The 16120-nt window shown below is 36.5% G+C and overlaps 1 protein-coding gene across 1 annotated transcript in view; it reads right to left on the bottom strand.

The window, feature by feature from the left end:
• The window catches only part of PTPRK (protein tyrosine phosphatase receptor type K), a gene marked incomplete at both ends in the record, with an annotated part of 369996 nt that overhangs the window by 21617 nt on the left and 332259 nt on the right, over positions 1-16120 (bottom strand). The window contains 6 exons of the mRNA XM_079550348.1: positions 844-1028; positions 4983-5018; positions 7118-7278; positions 10659-10688; positions 12546-12587; positions 13722-13860. Coding sequence (XP_079406474.1) covers positions 844-1028; positions 4983-5018; positions 7118-7278; positions 10659-10688; positions 12546-12587; positions 13722-13860 — 593 coding nt within the window. The remainder of the gene's footprint in view (positions 1-843; positions 1029-4982; positions 5019-7117; positions 7279-10658; positions 10689-12545; positions 12588-13721; positions 13861-16120) is intronic.

The following is a 16120-nucleotide window of genomic DNA, read 5'->3' as shown; positions in this document are numbered from 1 at the left end:
GTTCTTATGTTACAGTAGAGACAGCTGCAGAAAGGAGAGAAGGTTGAAAACTGAGTCAGAAGAGATTGCTTACTCAGAGAAAAGTCATTTTAAACCTAGCTGTATTGCATGCGACCTTGGCAGTATCATTCCCATCTTTACCTTGTGCACTGCCTGATGTTCTAACCCCAGAGAATCCCAAAGGCTTAGCAATCGGAAGTGAAATGAATCTGTACTCATCTTCTTTCAGGACTGGGGGCAATTTTGGGTTTTCCTTTTTAAATTGAAGTTGCAAATGGACAGGCTCAGGCAGGTCTAATAAGGACCTCATGAAGTCACAACCCTTAGAACTTCTTTACTGCTTCTCAGATGGAGTTTAGCCACAGTACTGCCCTACTGAAACATCTAAATAAATCAAAAGAATGCTTCCAGTCTGTGCTTCTGGCAAAACCAGCCACGTTAAATCATCACTTTAACCTAATCGAGGAGATCTGAATTGAAGATGGCTAGGAAAACTCACATAACTAATTACAGAATTTCAATTAAGAAGCAAGAAGGGGCGGCAAATCCTTACAATATATCAAAAATATTCAGCAGGGCACGTTTCCTCACACCCACAAGAAAACACATAGTGTTTTTTCCAGGCACTTGTAACAGCTCAAACCACTGCTCTCCAATTACTATTTCACTTTTGGGTTACATACCAAGGAATCTTATGCCTGCTTATTTTTATTTTATTTTCACTTAGTCCAATGACATTTAGCTGCACCCTTTTGTAATGGAGTGCAAACTAAGGGCTGCAGCTTTTGAAAATATTTTTTTGCTAGGAAAATGCCTTGCAAGTTAAACCACTAAGGATCTCACCTCATACTCCTCTTTAAATCCATAGCTGTCAGAAGTCTTCATCAGGTTAATGTGCTGCAGTAGATCAGCCACTCTGATGGCAGGGTGCAGCTGCCCCGTCTGGTAGGGGGACTCTGTGCCTTCACATAGGTAACGGGGGACATCCAGGAGGCGACTGGACTCTGCTGTCGCGCTGTGATTTTCATCTGTGATCAAAAGAAATCAACACATTAGGAACCCATGGAGCAATATCTGCTGCCAGACTTATCAATATCTATTTTTCAGCCTCTTCCTTCAAAAATATATCTAATTTATGTGAATGTAAACTACATACTCTCCAATACATAGATCTTGGGAAGTACTTAAAAGAATTTAACTTCCAACACATACAAATGTTTGCAATCCTTCATCCTGCAATACAGAAGTCTGAAGGGCATTTTATTTGAAACTACAAAACTTTATGATATTAATGTATTTGTGAACTCCAGCCTCTATCATGCAAAGTAACTTTTTAATGGCTAATATGTATTATCAGTAATTCTACACCTTAAACAATAAATTTTAATAGCAATGTAGAGTTATCAGCACATCATTTTTCTAAAACCAACAAATGGCAAACTGAGAACCAACTAAAACACTGAAGGAATTCTGCCATAGCTTCAGAAGACCAGCTCTGTCTGAGGAGAAGAATCAACAGTTCAGAGCACTTACTTTAACTCAAATCTATAGTAGAAAAAATAAAACTGCTGAGTATGTTGATTTTAGCTGCCATTTTTACTCTGCACAAATACAGAAATCTCCTTCAATGCCCTATATCACACTAAAACTTTTATCAAAGCCAAAATGATGGTGAAATGATCACATTTAGCCAATTTCTTCTGTGAAATATTGTAAATTAGCAATACAAAGGAACAAAAATTCCAACTGAAATCGTTTTGGAACATCAGAAGTGAGCAGGGAATACCTGACCTGATCCCACATTCATTTATTTCTTTGCAATCAGTCTACAGGTTTACTTGCAAAGAATCCAGATTAGTAAGTAAAACATCAGGAAAAAAAAGCAGGCACTCCAAGGGTTGGATTTACTTCAATTCTGCCAAAATGCAAAACCTGTTAATGCCTTCTGGAATGAGATCTCCTAGTAAGAAACCCGATTTCTTGAACTGTCACACAAGTTGCTAATTTCAGTGCATTAATGCCTCACTACATTGCTTAATAATGTGAGTGACATGCAGCAGTCAATCATATTAAATTATATACAATTCAAAACAATTCAGGATTTTCAGTTTTCCCCATTCCATGCTATATACTTACCAGTAATAGGCACTTTAACCCATTGAAGCAGCAAAAAAAACCAAGTGAACAGAACATAAGAAATTTATTTCAGGACTATATTAGAAAATGACTAGAATAAAATGACATTAAAAGTTGTTAAACCTTCACAAATGAAAGCAGTTTTAAAAATATAAGGGCTACATTATGCTATCAATATAATGATAGGGACTTGAAAAAAAAGCGAAATTGTCATACTAAGTTTGAGCTAATGTACACAGAATGGAGTGTGGTGTTAATAAGCTATAGGCGAAGAAAAAGAAATCTAGTACAGCTACTAATAACTGCTTCACACAAAATAAAACTGCCTCTAATTCAGAGCCCATACAATTTTGTACATCCCTAAACAAAGCAGATGTAATTGTGATACTGTTGGGTTGAGCCAAGGAAAGGTTATATGGAGAAGGAGCAGGCCAGATGATCTCAGCTATCCAACCCCTACCACATGGTGTGCCCAGAAGGTTGCCTACCTCTCTTCATTGTCAGTATCTGTAATGGAAAATATTACCTCTTCCAACTAGCACTGTTGTGCTTGTGCTAGGAGATTATCATGCCCCAAACACCATTACCAAGAGATAGAAATTTAAACAGGAACTGTTAAAATGTTCTTCTGTTCATGCCTCGTCCTTGCTGGTCAGAGCTGCCCATGTCTGTGTCTGCCCCAAGGCAGTGACAATGGACTGACTATTGCAATGTGCTCACAGCCCAAATAAGCTATTAGGGATAGTTTGCCTAGCATCACTGAACAATACCTATGTAAATAGTGTGAGCTTGACATAAAGCTGAAGGATACAAAAAGTCATACAAGAATTTCAAGAAAAGACTCATTAAATGAATTTTAAGTCCACTGATCTTACTTTGGTAAGTATTTAGAATCACTGAATCTAACCCCTTGCTCTTTCAGGAAATTGTGATATTTCACCTTTCCTCACAAACATCTTAAATCACTTGGTTACATTTCCTTAGGTCTAAAGTGGAAAGCATATTATGGCCCCGAGGATTATAAATCTTCCTAGGCACTACCATGCTAGATTGTTATTATAGTTATGAGAATGTCATTTGCAAAATTTTCAAAAAGAAGCAGAATATGGCTTGTAAATCTTCTACATTGTGAGTAGACACCCTCTTGACAAAGATGAGAGAGCTCTCACAAAGTAGCAGATAAAGATTTGCTGTCAGTCTCAGAAGACAATTTAAATGAAGATCTGCAAAGGCTCTATCAATATTTTTACGTACAACTTGCATAGTGGGATAAAAAATACCTTGATTATATTGGATTTGATGTCAAAGTTATCTTGATTATTTGGGACACATGCATAAATTAACACAGTGAATTCAACAAAGAATGTAACAGCTAGGAAAGGGAAGTAAAATATATCACTACAGAATGGACTAGTGGATTGGGTAATGATAGTTGAGATTTTAGCAGATAATTGAGTACAAGTTAGCAACATGAGCACAGAAAAAAGGACAAAATATGGTTCAGGTAGCAGGACCACTGTGAGTAGGCCATGTAGGTACCTATTCCAGTCAACTCCACATTGAGACAGCTCCTAAAAACTGTACCTGATTTTGGGCACCACAATTCAAAAATTTGATCTATCGGTTGGAAAATGTTCAGAGAATAAGAGAGAAAAACTTTAGAAAATATTAACTATGAAATAATGAATGAAAGAACTGGATTTAGTTCAACTGGAAGAGAGACAATAGAGAACATAGGAACAATTTATTGTGTAAAAGACTGTTTTACAAGGACAAGAGTGTGTCAGTTCTCCATATTTTCTATGAGTCTCTCAAAAGGAAATTATTCAATCTCCAGCAATGAAGATTCAGTCTAGACAAGTCTAGTTAGGAAAACTTGGAGTGAATAGTAATGACACTCAGTTGTAACAGTCAGTTAATAATAATAGAATGATAGAATTTCCAAGGTTGGAAAAGACTCACAGGATTACCCAGTCCAACTGTCCAACTATCACCAATAGCTCTCACTAAACCGTATCCCTCAACACAACGTCTAAACATTCCTTGAGCACCTACAGGGTCGGTGACTCCAGCACCTCCCAGGGCAGCCCATTCCAGCGCCTGACCACTCTTTCAGAGAAGTAGTATTTCCTAATGTCCAGTTAGGACATAAGTAGTATTTGGTGAGAAAACAGCTTTGGTTGAAAATTTTTAGAAAAAGTAAGATAATCCATAGCCAGAAACAGTCTAGATCAATCTAGAAAGTATACAGATCCATCTCAAGATAGAAGAGGGATTAAACTGTCTTTGCATTTCAGATTTAAATCTAACTCCTAAAAGAAGAGCTTTCAGCATTAGATATGGCATAGAAATAAACGGGTTGGCCACTTCCAACATCTGCTGTTCTTTTTAAGGCAATTACGAAGTTGAGAAGCTTACTAATTAAGGTCAACTGAGACATTTAATTAATATGGGGATATTTGTATAGAATGAAAAAAGCTTTCTTCTTGGATACTACAGAAACTTTTCCCTTTTCTATTTTTCTTTTCCTTCTTTTTACTCAGTTAGAAAACTGATCTTTGGGTGCCAAGTAACACTGATACGGATCTGATTTTTTTACATGTGTCTTTTAAGAGAATTTTACTTTGACACATTAGTTCATCTCAACTCAATTTGAATGCTTTGGGGAAAAATGTTTCAGAACTTTCAATTTACCTATTTATTTATTCTTCAGATAGCACTGACTAGGAGTAATTTTGCGATAACAGCATAGCTCTCTTTTACATAAAACAAGCTGTTTCAACGTTCAACCATGCAAGGAGATGAAACTCATGCAGGAATGGATAATGAAGGACTAGGGTCCTCACCTAACACAGCTGTCGGCACAAGTGGATCATTGGGCACTGCAGGAAAACAAAGCTCATGAAGAAATACATTACCTTCAAATTGCGTATTTTTAAGAATAAAAACAATATAAAATTGTATTTTTAAGAATAAAAACAATAAACTTTAAGAATAAAATGTCCAAGTGGTAACTAAATCCTATTAATTTTTTACAATAGGAAAACAGAATGAATACAGAGATACAGAATGCATCCTGAATAAAAGACAAGTGAAAGGTGGTGATTTTGGTTTCAGAAATGTAATGACAAAGAGATTCTTACTGATATGAAATAAAGATGGTATTGTGTGCAATTTAGTTTTTGAAAGGGCTCCTCTTTCACTATTGTTCTTTTTCTTCACAATAAAGGTTCATATTTATAGACCCAGGTCTTTTCCTTTTAAATTCATTCTCTCATGCAATACTTGAATAGCTCGTCTCAAAATAAAATGGTATTCCTTCAAAAGCCTTATAAGTAATTTAAAAGAATTATGTGCATATTTACAAGCTACTAGCTTTTTTTTAGTGCAAAATAATAAAGATACTGCTTTTAATGAGTTTAAACCAGATACACATATTTAACTCCTTGTACAAAATTCACAGAATTTTATCATTCATTCTTATAACTAGAACAGTGCAGAGACAAATACACTGTTTTGAATGGGAATGGCAGAATCCAGAATTAATTTTGTTCTGGAACAAAAAATTAAAACATCTATAGCTCTGTGACAAAATGGAGATCCAATTCTGAAGCAAATTGCCTAATAGTGCCCTATAACTGAAAGCCCAGAAACCTGAAAGGTTGCTTTTTTATTTGTTTGTATTTTTAACCTTAGAACATATAATGATCAGGAGAACTTAATTCTCCAAAATCCCCAAAATCACACACCCAGGATGCTAGAAAAGTGTTATTCTCAAACTCCTTTGCCAGTCAAGTAGGACAGCTATTGTGGCCGGGCCTTGTGGACTCATGGCTTCACGTCAGTATATCCAGAAAGACGCCCAAGTGCCTGGCAGCCCTGCTCAATATGAACCACGTAGGTTCCTGGTGGATACTTTGTCCATGATCTAGAATAACAGCACAAATTGAACTGTCTTTGCAAAGCTGCCTCCACGAATTTCAATGCCATTAAGACATCAAACGTTGGAGAATTTTCAAACAGTTCTAGCCAAAACAGCAAAAAACCTCACAGACTGATACTAGTATAATTGCCTATGAGATACCTTAAATGTTAGCACTCTGCTGTTTGCAGTTTGGTAAGCCTCAATAAACTAAGCAATAATCCTTCTCCAAACTCCATTTCCCTTAAAACAATTAGGAAAAAAAATAACAGCCTTAATGGATGCATTTTGCTGAAGCATGAAAAGCAGTATGGGAGGTGGGAGAAGGTGTGCTATGCCCAACTGACAGAAAATTCAGAAGCAGCTCAGACTTCAGGTCTGTTTAAAGCCAATGGTGCTATGGAGTCAGACTCCTGCCAGCTACAAGGCGGAACTAGTTTAGAGAGTAAGTCAGTGGAGTGTCTTGTTTTTGTGCATGCCATGCTGCAGATGCTGGGAGGCAGGCAAGGCTGGACTTTCAGTGGTAACTACAACTCAGACTCTTAACAATCAGAAGCTGAAACTGCCAAATTTTGTCAAAATAAAAGCATCTGGCAGGTCTACAACAAAGAAATACAAATATAGAGCAAATCTGCTGGTATATTAACATGCTTTTTCCCAAAATTCACAAACAGCCATGAAATTTGTCAATGTTTCCTTCTGTTATAATGTCCTTACTGCCAAAAGAAAGAATATTTTTTGGACCTCGTATTATTATTCATTACAGACATGGTGTTATGCAGTAATATTTAACATCTTAGTATAAAATATCCTCACAAAGGAAAACTACTTCAGAATTTAATTGAGACATCTCAGGAATGTAATTTTTCCCCAGAACCAGTATCCGAAACTAAATGTAAATATTTAAAGAATTGTCCACACATCACCTAAGGATAACATGTGAATGTTCCTACTCAACATCCCTTTGCGTTTACTGGTCCTCCTAGAAAGCCTAGAGCTTAGAATAATTTTCCTAAAAAAAAAAGTAGAATACCTACAGAAGAAGATCAAATTACTTACATCTGGGGCTGAAGTTATGAGAGTCCATAAATGTGATTGAAAGGGGATCCTCTGCATGCAAGGTGCTCTGGTCAGCGTAACTTCTATCCATCGCATTCACCATGTGTGTCATCTCCTGGCGGGTGGTCCCCATGGCATCCTTGCGCTTCTTTGCAAGTTTGCTGCCCAGCCAAAAAAAAACACCCATACCACCTTAATATTTGATGAATACTGATGTCTACAACAATAATTATCTATAATCCAAGTGACAGAGGAGTTTGACTGATTTTCATATATAAACCTTTGCCAGCATGAAATTGATAAAACTACGTACCTTGCTATAAAAGAGTTATGATGGCATGTTTTAGATACACACACAAATGCTGTAATTAAAGTTCTAACTTCTGTACCCTAATCATATTTTTTCCTGCGGAGTAATTACACTAATATAAACAAATTAGAGAATATAATTACATTTTAACTGAAATGATAAATAAGAAGCATCTGTGCATGCAGTTTTATCAACCATCTCCATTTAAATCTGTGTTTTGATTTTATAAATGGATAATTAATTCCTCTTGCTTTTCATGTTAAGAAGAAATCATTTATCTTTCTAAATGACTCCGTTAGTCAAAAAAACACACTAAGAAATAAAGAGAAACACAATTATTCAAGGTCAATTCATATTACCTTTTATACTAGAAGTTGTTCCTCTCATTCAGTATATAAGACACAACATGATACCACCGTCTTTGCTCTTGACACCAAAATTTTGTTCTTTAAAAAACAAAAAGACCCCCACTCTCATAATTCTACATGAAGTTTGGGAATATCTCACATTTTGATATAAACAGCCTTACCCTGTATCACAGCAAAGCTGTTAGCAACCTAACCTGCAAAACGAATTCAAAATTAACAGGTAGTATCCTTAAAGGGACATTTTCTCCTTTGGATGAAGACCTGAAAGGAATATCCACTCAGAAGTCCTCAGAGACAGATGGAAGTAGATGCTACATTTTAATTATCACTTTAAGACTACTCATAATAGAGTAGCACAAAGTCTGTCAAACAGCATGAAGTGTACTTTGGATCTTTAGGAATCTGTAACATACATTGAACTGTTCTGTAATCTTAATATTTTCTTCCTGTTTTCAACCGAAGCTGTGATAGCAATATAACAGAGAGCCAACCTGCTTCTTTGCATGATTCTGATGTTACATAGGAGAAACACAATCATCAGTGAAAATATCACACTCTCAAAAGAATATATATTTAAAGCACAGCATAACTTCATGAGTTTTTTTTTCTACAAAGAATAATATGAGTTATCCTGGTAAGTTTATACAGTGCTTATCCTATATTTCTCTAAATAAGAGGACACCAGTGGAAATTATCAATTCATGTACATCTTAAGTCCTGGGAAAAGCCACCAGAAATGTCCTATACCATTCTCTAGGGAAAGGAGAACTTCATGTCTCGCATACTTTCTTCCTCAGTGTTAGAAGACTGCTTTCCAAGCTAATAGTCTTAGTTTGCAGTAAGGGGCTACACAAAGTAGACTACACACAGACAAAGCACACCTCAGAGTAACGAAGTTCTTTCATTAATCAGACTTATCTTAGATCTTTTTCCTTTTTTCTTTCCTCCCCCCCCCTCACTATTTGTCTAGTTGGTTAATTACAATCAGAATCCCAAAGATGGGCTCTAAATATATCATTTTTCACCTTGTGGTGTACATGAGAGTTCTGTTATTTTAGTTGTTCAGTGAAAAGTAAAAAGAAAACAAAACAAGTCAAATAAAAAGAACAAACAAACCAAACCAAACAACCCAGAAAACTGAAACAGTGACAGCCAGACGCCTTATTTTATCTTTTCTCCAGACATTCATGTTTACTTAAAAAAAGCTGGTTTAAACAATGCTCTGGTTCAACAAATGTTTTAAGTGCATCAGAACTTCCAGGTGTGAAACTATTTGAGCTCTATAACTGGTTCCCAATGCTATCAAAGCTTTTGCAAAACTGGCATTTCTAGATCAGACTTTTTATTTATTTATTTATTTTTAAAGTTTCAAAGCCTTTCAGATATTCTCCATACACTGAAGATCTCATTTTTCTAAAGCCACCTCAGGAATGGAACAAAAAGACTATTACGTCTTGTCTGTTGGCTGCATTAAGCTCTCCTTTGAAGAATCACTTTGTAACAAAACTTGCTAGCTATGCTAAACAAATCAACAGCTATTAAGCTTTCAAGTTGTTAGCTTATTACCGAAGCAAGGTTTATAATTCTTATGCTCTGCTTTGACTTCTAAAAAGGCCTATTGTGTTCTAGTATTGCTGCTCAATGTAGGACAGTTTTATTGTTTAACAGCTCCTAATTCCCCATAGGCTTGATTTTTTTTTTCCTTTTTTTTTCCTCTCTTCCATATGCAATCTATGCTTGATGATAGTTAAGCAAATCACTATGTAGCACTGGAAGCTGGCAGAACTGCAAGTGATTCTTATTACATGCTGGAGATCCCACAGCCTGAACCTGTGCAGGTGTTGGTGAATGGGAGCTTGAAGGCAAAAGTGCTCAATCCTAGTGTGGAACTGCACAGTTAATTATCTCTAGCTGAAGCAATTGTTATTTAACATGGAAATTAGAATTCATCACAATGTACCAGAGAATGGCAGTTAGCTAAAGCAAGCTTAGCTTCTAAATATCAAGTTTGTTTAAAAGAAGTCAACTAATCTGCTTAAAAATGTGGAGGAGCATCACTATCAGACACAGCAGTCATCAGAGGACTGGAGTGCATTCTTTGATCCCTCTCTGAAATCAAGGGCTTTCTGCATAACTTCAAAAATAAGAATGTATTTTCTTGGTCACGGTCAAAACTGTTGCAGCCCTCAGAAAATCTCACTTGGTCAACACCACATAGAAAAATGTCAATTTTGCTTCAATGAAGCAAAATCTTATTCAAACCTTTGTCATACAGTAAGATCCGCACTTTAAAATCTGTCTGTAATGCTCCCAATAAGCCAACAGGCACAGGCTTCATCACAAAAACATATTTCTGTAAAAAAGATTAATAAAAATCTCCAATGTTCCTAGCATTAGGACAGAGGTGCGGCTCTCTCTCTGACTTGTTTATAAAGGGCTGGCATCCATGCATTTATGAAGGAGAAGTGGTGCATAGGACCACTTCTGACCTGACGTGTTACGAAAGAACAACTTGTGATTTACAAGCACAGGACTCTATCTAGGAAATGGGAAAGGAGATTTTTTTTCTTAGTGTCACTGTGAATCATAATGCAAATTAAATTATGATTACAATAAACTAAAATGACACTCATGGGAAAAACTAGCAAAAAGCAAAAGTGTCAATATACAGTTAGAAATACAATATCCCTTTAAAAAAAAAACAAAACAGGGAGTAACAGAAAAAAAGAAAGCACATTTTCAAGCCTGAGAATAAGGTGAAATCATTATCAATAAAACTTTAGGAAAATAAAGACTTTTTTTTAAAAAGGGATACTGCATCATTAAAACATGTAAAATAGTAAGTCACCCGTATTCTACTTACAGATAGTAGGAGTAAGAATAGTAGCTCCTCCTGGCAAGCAAATCACAGACAGTGGAAAAAGAGAAGCAATGGTGAATGAAAAGCGTGACTCTGTCACATTCAATAAAGCAGAGAAATGTGCGTTTAAAAAAAAATTGAAAAATTTATGTTTCTTTGGTTAGCATTTCAACTTGCTCATGCACAAATTAGCCTTACTTTGCCATGCAATTAAAAAAAAAATACACTAGCATATAAAAATGATTGTTTTTTTAGAAAGATCAGTTGAGAAAATTACATGCTGAGGTTTCATTTATTGCCAAAAAATTTGAAAATTAAATGGATTGTGTACTTTCAACATGCAGTTCAGCATAATATAATGATTACCACCTAAATGTCATGACAAATGAACAGCTGTGTACAAATCTTGTGTAGTAAGTATGTGTTTTACTTTTCAGTTACAAAAATAAGGATGGCATTAATAAATACATTTAAGCAGAAAACAAGTTTCATGTCATTCAGTTTGACATCTTTATTGGTACACAGGTGTAGATATATATGTTTGCATACATATTATATGTAGCTATATGAGTACACACATAATAGAGAACGTACAGATATGTGTGTACTGACATATATACCACACATTTCCTGAATGCAAACATATGTCTTATTTTAAAATCTTACAATTGAAAATGCTGATGTATTCATGCTAAGCATTAAGAATATGGAAGGGAAACAAATGGAAGGAAATGAAGAACGTTTGGAGATAGTCCAACAGTGATTTGGAAAAAAAAACAAAAAACAAAAATGGCATTGCTTGTTAAAGATGCAGTATCCCTTTTCTTAGTTGGTTTGATGACTCCAGTAAAACTCTGTACGAGCTCTTAAGAGCTTAATTCAGTGAAAACTTCAAACCAATTTGTACAGAATGATCAGGCGAAGCCCATGAACAAAACTGCTTAGTACTCTATTTTTCTATAAAATGTAATGCTGCATTTAATCCGATTTGGATAGCTATGGCAGGGCATGAGGCTTAATAAAGCAATGAAAATGCGGAAACCATTGTTTTATTGATGTTTCTGTGAAATAAGTTGAGGTCAATTCAGGTACCAAAAGGGATACTACATAATGGATCAGCAAATATGTACACTACAGCAGATGAATAAAACAGATCAGTTTTCAGTCCCACACTCTGACTGATGTGTGCTTATGTATGTGTGAATGTGTCAGTGTTGGTACCGCTGCTCCTGGCTTTGTTATATGGTTGGCCCTGGCTCAATAGATGGACTGAACTCACTCAGGTATGCAACCTGAGACCTTGACTAAAGCTGAAATTAAAACAGTGGTCCACTTTTCCTAAAGAGGGGGACTGACACTCCTACAAAATATATGACAGATAACCAATTAAACTCCCACGAAGAAAAATTACCGGACACTAAAGATTTATTAAACAGGCTTATTTCTCACCTATTTTTAATACAGAATAGTACAGGAGCTATTTCTTTTGTTACCTGCAAAACTAGCCAAACCCATGTGGAAATGACTGACAGTACAGAGTAACAGACAGTCTCACACACGCACACACACAGGCACCTATTAAACACAAGGGGAGCACTGCAGCACGCAGCCAGGAGCTGATATTCCCCAGCACATCTCTCACAATGATGATAGAAAATAAGAGATTTATTCCTGAAAGCTGAAAAGCAACTTCTTGTTGGTTTTGTTCTTCAAAAGTTGTGTAAATAAAGAAAACTGCCTGACTGTGTGTCTTTTTTTTTGGTAGTGATGAGTTGGATCTTTTGCATATGTGTTAATTCTCAACCACAGAGTAAACAACAGAGAAAAGTAAAAGCACTTTTGGGAAAAATCACATATGTAGCTAACTAACACAGAACACTGTAAGCATACCTAATGTTTCTAATGCAGACGTTTCTTCTCCAAGTTATATATCTCCAGGGATAATTGTAAAGAGGCAATAAATTAAAAAAATCTAATGGAAACCAGTGATTATAACATATAGAATGATCTTAGGCACAATTGTAATGTTTTCTTACTCTTTAAAAATAATAGAAAGCTGTATTTCAGAGGAACATTTGAAACATTCACAAATATACCCTTCATCAAGGATTCTAACGAGGGAAAGGGAAGGCAGCGCACAAACACCTGGAAGACAAAGGTCTCATTCTATGCAGGAGTGATCTGCGCACCGGGAAGGGGACAGACTGGGGAAAAGGCAAACAGAGGAGGAGTTTCTATTGGGAGCTACGGTGCTACGACTACAGATTTACAGAGCCACATCATGAACTTTTATGCCAGGTTAAGAGTTGCAACTACTGGGGAGCGAACACTCTTAAAAAGCGCCCGAGCGCTGGAGCAGCAGCTCACACTCAGCAGCAGCGCGCTGTGCCGAGCTCTCATGTTACAGTTCCCGCAGATGGCGCTATTGCTTATTGTCTAAGAAAGAACTAAAAAATTAAAATTCATTCAGATTAATACACTTTTAAACAATTTCATGCACTAAGGAGTCACTAGATAATTTTACAGTGATGTGGTATGACTTGTAAGAAAAAACTAGGTTTACAAGAGCATAAACAGAGGTATAAAATCACATTATTTTGCAAGTTGGATAATATGAGGATACAAACAAGTCATTAGAGCTGCATACAGCAAATCAAATCATTAGCTGATTACAACATAAAAAGTGCACTAAGTTACTGTTTTTATTTTTCTTCTTCATAAATAAGACCCATTAATTTTAATTCCACCCATTCTAATATTCTGTACATTCCTCCAAGTGCAACTTAAAACTACGCAGAAATGAGTAGGTTTGAGAAAATGTGTAGTTATCGGATCCCAAACATCAAATAAAATACTCTTTAAATCCATCTCAAGAACCACAGGAAAAAAAAAGATAACCAACAAATAATCCAACAGGAAATACAATGAACTCATTCAAAAGCTGACGTGAGCTACTGGACCCTAGACTACTTATTTATTTATTTACCTAAAGACCTGTGAAAAAATTCCTTTCAGTTATTGTTTGATATAGAGGAAAAAGCAAATCGTCACAAATAATTTTCTTACCTTTTTTTTACGATTAATACGACAACAAGGAGAAGCAGGATGAATACCAGAATTCCAGCACTTATTCCTGCTATTTTCACCACCCGATCTGTCTGCTTTGCTGGATCTGGAATCACTTCAGGTTCTTCTGTTGCTGCTGCTAAATTAATAAAAAAATAAGTTGCTTAAATTCGTAAGTACTAGAGACATGAAAATTAACATTCATGATAATCTCCAAATATGTGCTTATATAGAAACCAGTATACAGACACATGTATTGTGTTTATACACCTACATATACATATATACAGATTTATGTACTTCAATCTATATGCCATACAAATCTGCAAAGTCTATATATGACTATGTGTTTATATACAGCTGTATATATGTAATTTTGCATGTACAGAAGTGTTGTACACATCTGGGTTTACAAAGCAGAAGTACATTTTTATGGAGACAATCTATCAACTGAATTACCCTTCTCTCCTTCACTGTTAGTTCTACAGATACTAAATATGGAATATTTAACATGAAATAGCAAGATTATGTAACTTCCAAAGAGTAAATCAACCGGCTGCCAGCACCCTACACTGTATAGTCCTTTTCTCTTACACACTGTTTCAGTTCACCTTCGCTGAATAATTCTCTTAGGAGCACTTAGTCTGAGTTCTGCATTCTATACTATAAATTCATTTTATTGTAAGTGTGGCTTGAAGTTTTGATTTTCCCCATAAAGCCATCCACAAATCCAAGCCTAGATTCAGTAGCAGTTTTATTTCTGTGTATAAAGAAAAAAAAAAATCACTGTTCTACACACAGAGATGAAGCCATTCTGCAATTCAGTTGAGCAGGCTGAGGCCACAGGTTACAGCAGAGAGGAAAGCAGAATATTTCAATGTGCACAGCTATTCGGTCTACACCTTTCTACATCACAGCCTAGTGTACAAAGGATCAGGAACATGGGATTTTTCAGCCTGGTGGAAATATCAAAAAGTATAAATAAGTTTCAGCTGGGGGTAAAATCCCATGAGGTGTTTACTTGTAAAACAGCAAATAGCTCCTCAGTTTCCTGGTTCCTTCTTTCTAACTCTGTGGGGTTAATGCTTTGTCTTTTCCCTGCTCCCAGCAGAGTGAATGTGAGCTCGCTCTCTCTCCCTCTGATCAGTTCCCTCTCCTCCAAATGGCACACGCAGCAGATGCCACTTAACCTCTCCCCTCTCACAGCAGTCGCATGTGAGGTATTTACAAGTCACTGATAATATCATGTGTACATTGTTACACACAAAATACCCTTTATGTTGGAACTGAAATGCTTCTCAGGAAATGAACAAAACCAAAAAGAATGATAAACTAGGTAAAGCCCCGCCAGAGAAAGACTACAATTCCCTCAAGAACTAGTCCCAAGTTTCTCTCAGAAAATCACTGGAGTTGAGATCCGGGATGAGTACAACCCAATACTTTCTGATTTAAGCCACATTACTCACAACGCTTCAGTTTGGATTGGTGCAGGAAGACATTTTAGGAGAAGGAAGGATCAGGTAGTATTAAATAATCATTCTTTATTACTTGCTTATGTACCTGCATCTCAGCAGTATCTGAATCACTCACTAACATCTTACACTCAGGAAGGAACATGCTGACTTCCAGACATCCCTGCAAAAGCCAGGCAGACAGTGAGAAATCTAGCAGTGCTTTAATAATAAAGCTTAAGATTTCACCACCATAATAATCTTCCTCTCGTACAGCTTGAACTCTGCCCACTGAGACATATGAAATGCATCACAAAATCATTAAGGTTGGGAAAGACCTCTAAAGTCATCTAGTCCAAACATCCACCTACCACCAATACTGCCCACTAGACCACAACTCTGAGTATTTCCTTTTCCTTAAATACCTGCAGGGATGGTGACTCCACCAGTTCCCCAGAAAACATGTTCCAATGTCCAGCCACTCTTTCTGAGAAGAAATTCATCCTCATATCCAATCTGCACCACTCTTGGTGCAATTTGAAGCCATTCCCTCTTGTTCTATCACCTCACCACAATTTTCTTTCAGCTAGTTGTAGAGAGTGATAAGGTCTCCACTAAGCCTTTTCTTCTTTAAACTAAACAATCCCAGTTCCCTCAGTTGTTCCTCATAAGACGTGCTCCAGACCCCTCATAAACTTTGGTGCCCTTCTCCGAACACACTCCAGGGCCTTGGTGTCTTTCTTGCAGTGATGGGCCCAAAACTCAACACAGCACTCAAGGTGCATCCTCATTACAGCTGAGTACAGGGGGACAATCACTTCTGCATTCTTGCTGATTGCACTATTTCTGATACAAATTAGGATGCCATTGGCTTTCTTGGCCCCCTGGGTACACTCACTGCTGGTTTAATTTCTGCTAACCATCTATAAACACGTACAGATGTCTTCC

This window comes from Tetrao urogallus (genome assembly GCF_951394365.1).
Source record: "Tetrao urogallus genome assembly, chromosome: 2".
NCBI classification, from domain to species: domain Eukaryota; kingdom Metazoa; phylum Chordata; class Aves; order Galliformes; family Phasianidae; genus Tetrao; species Tetrao urogallus.
This window is presented reverse-complemented; position numbering and strand designations above follow the sequence as displayed.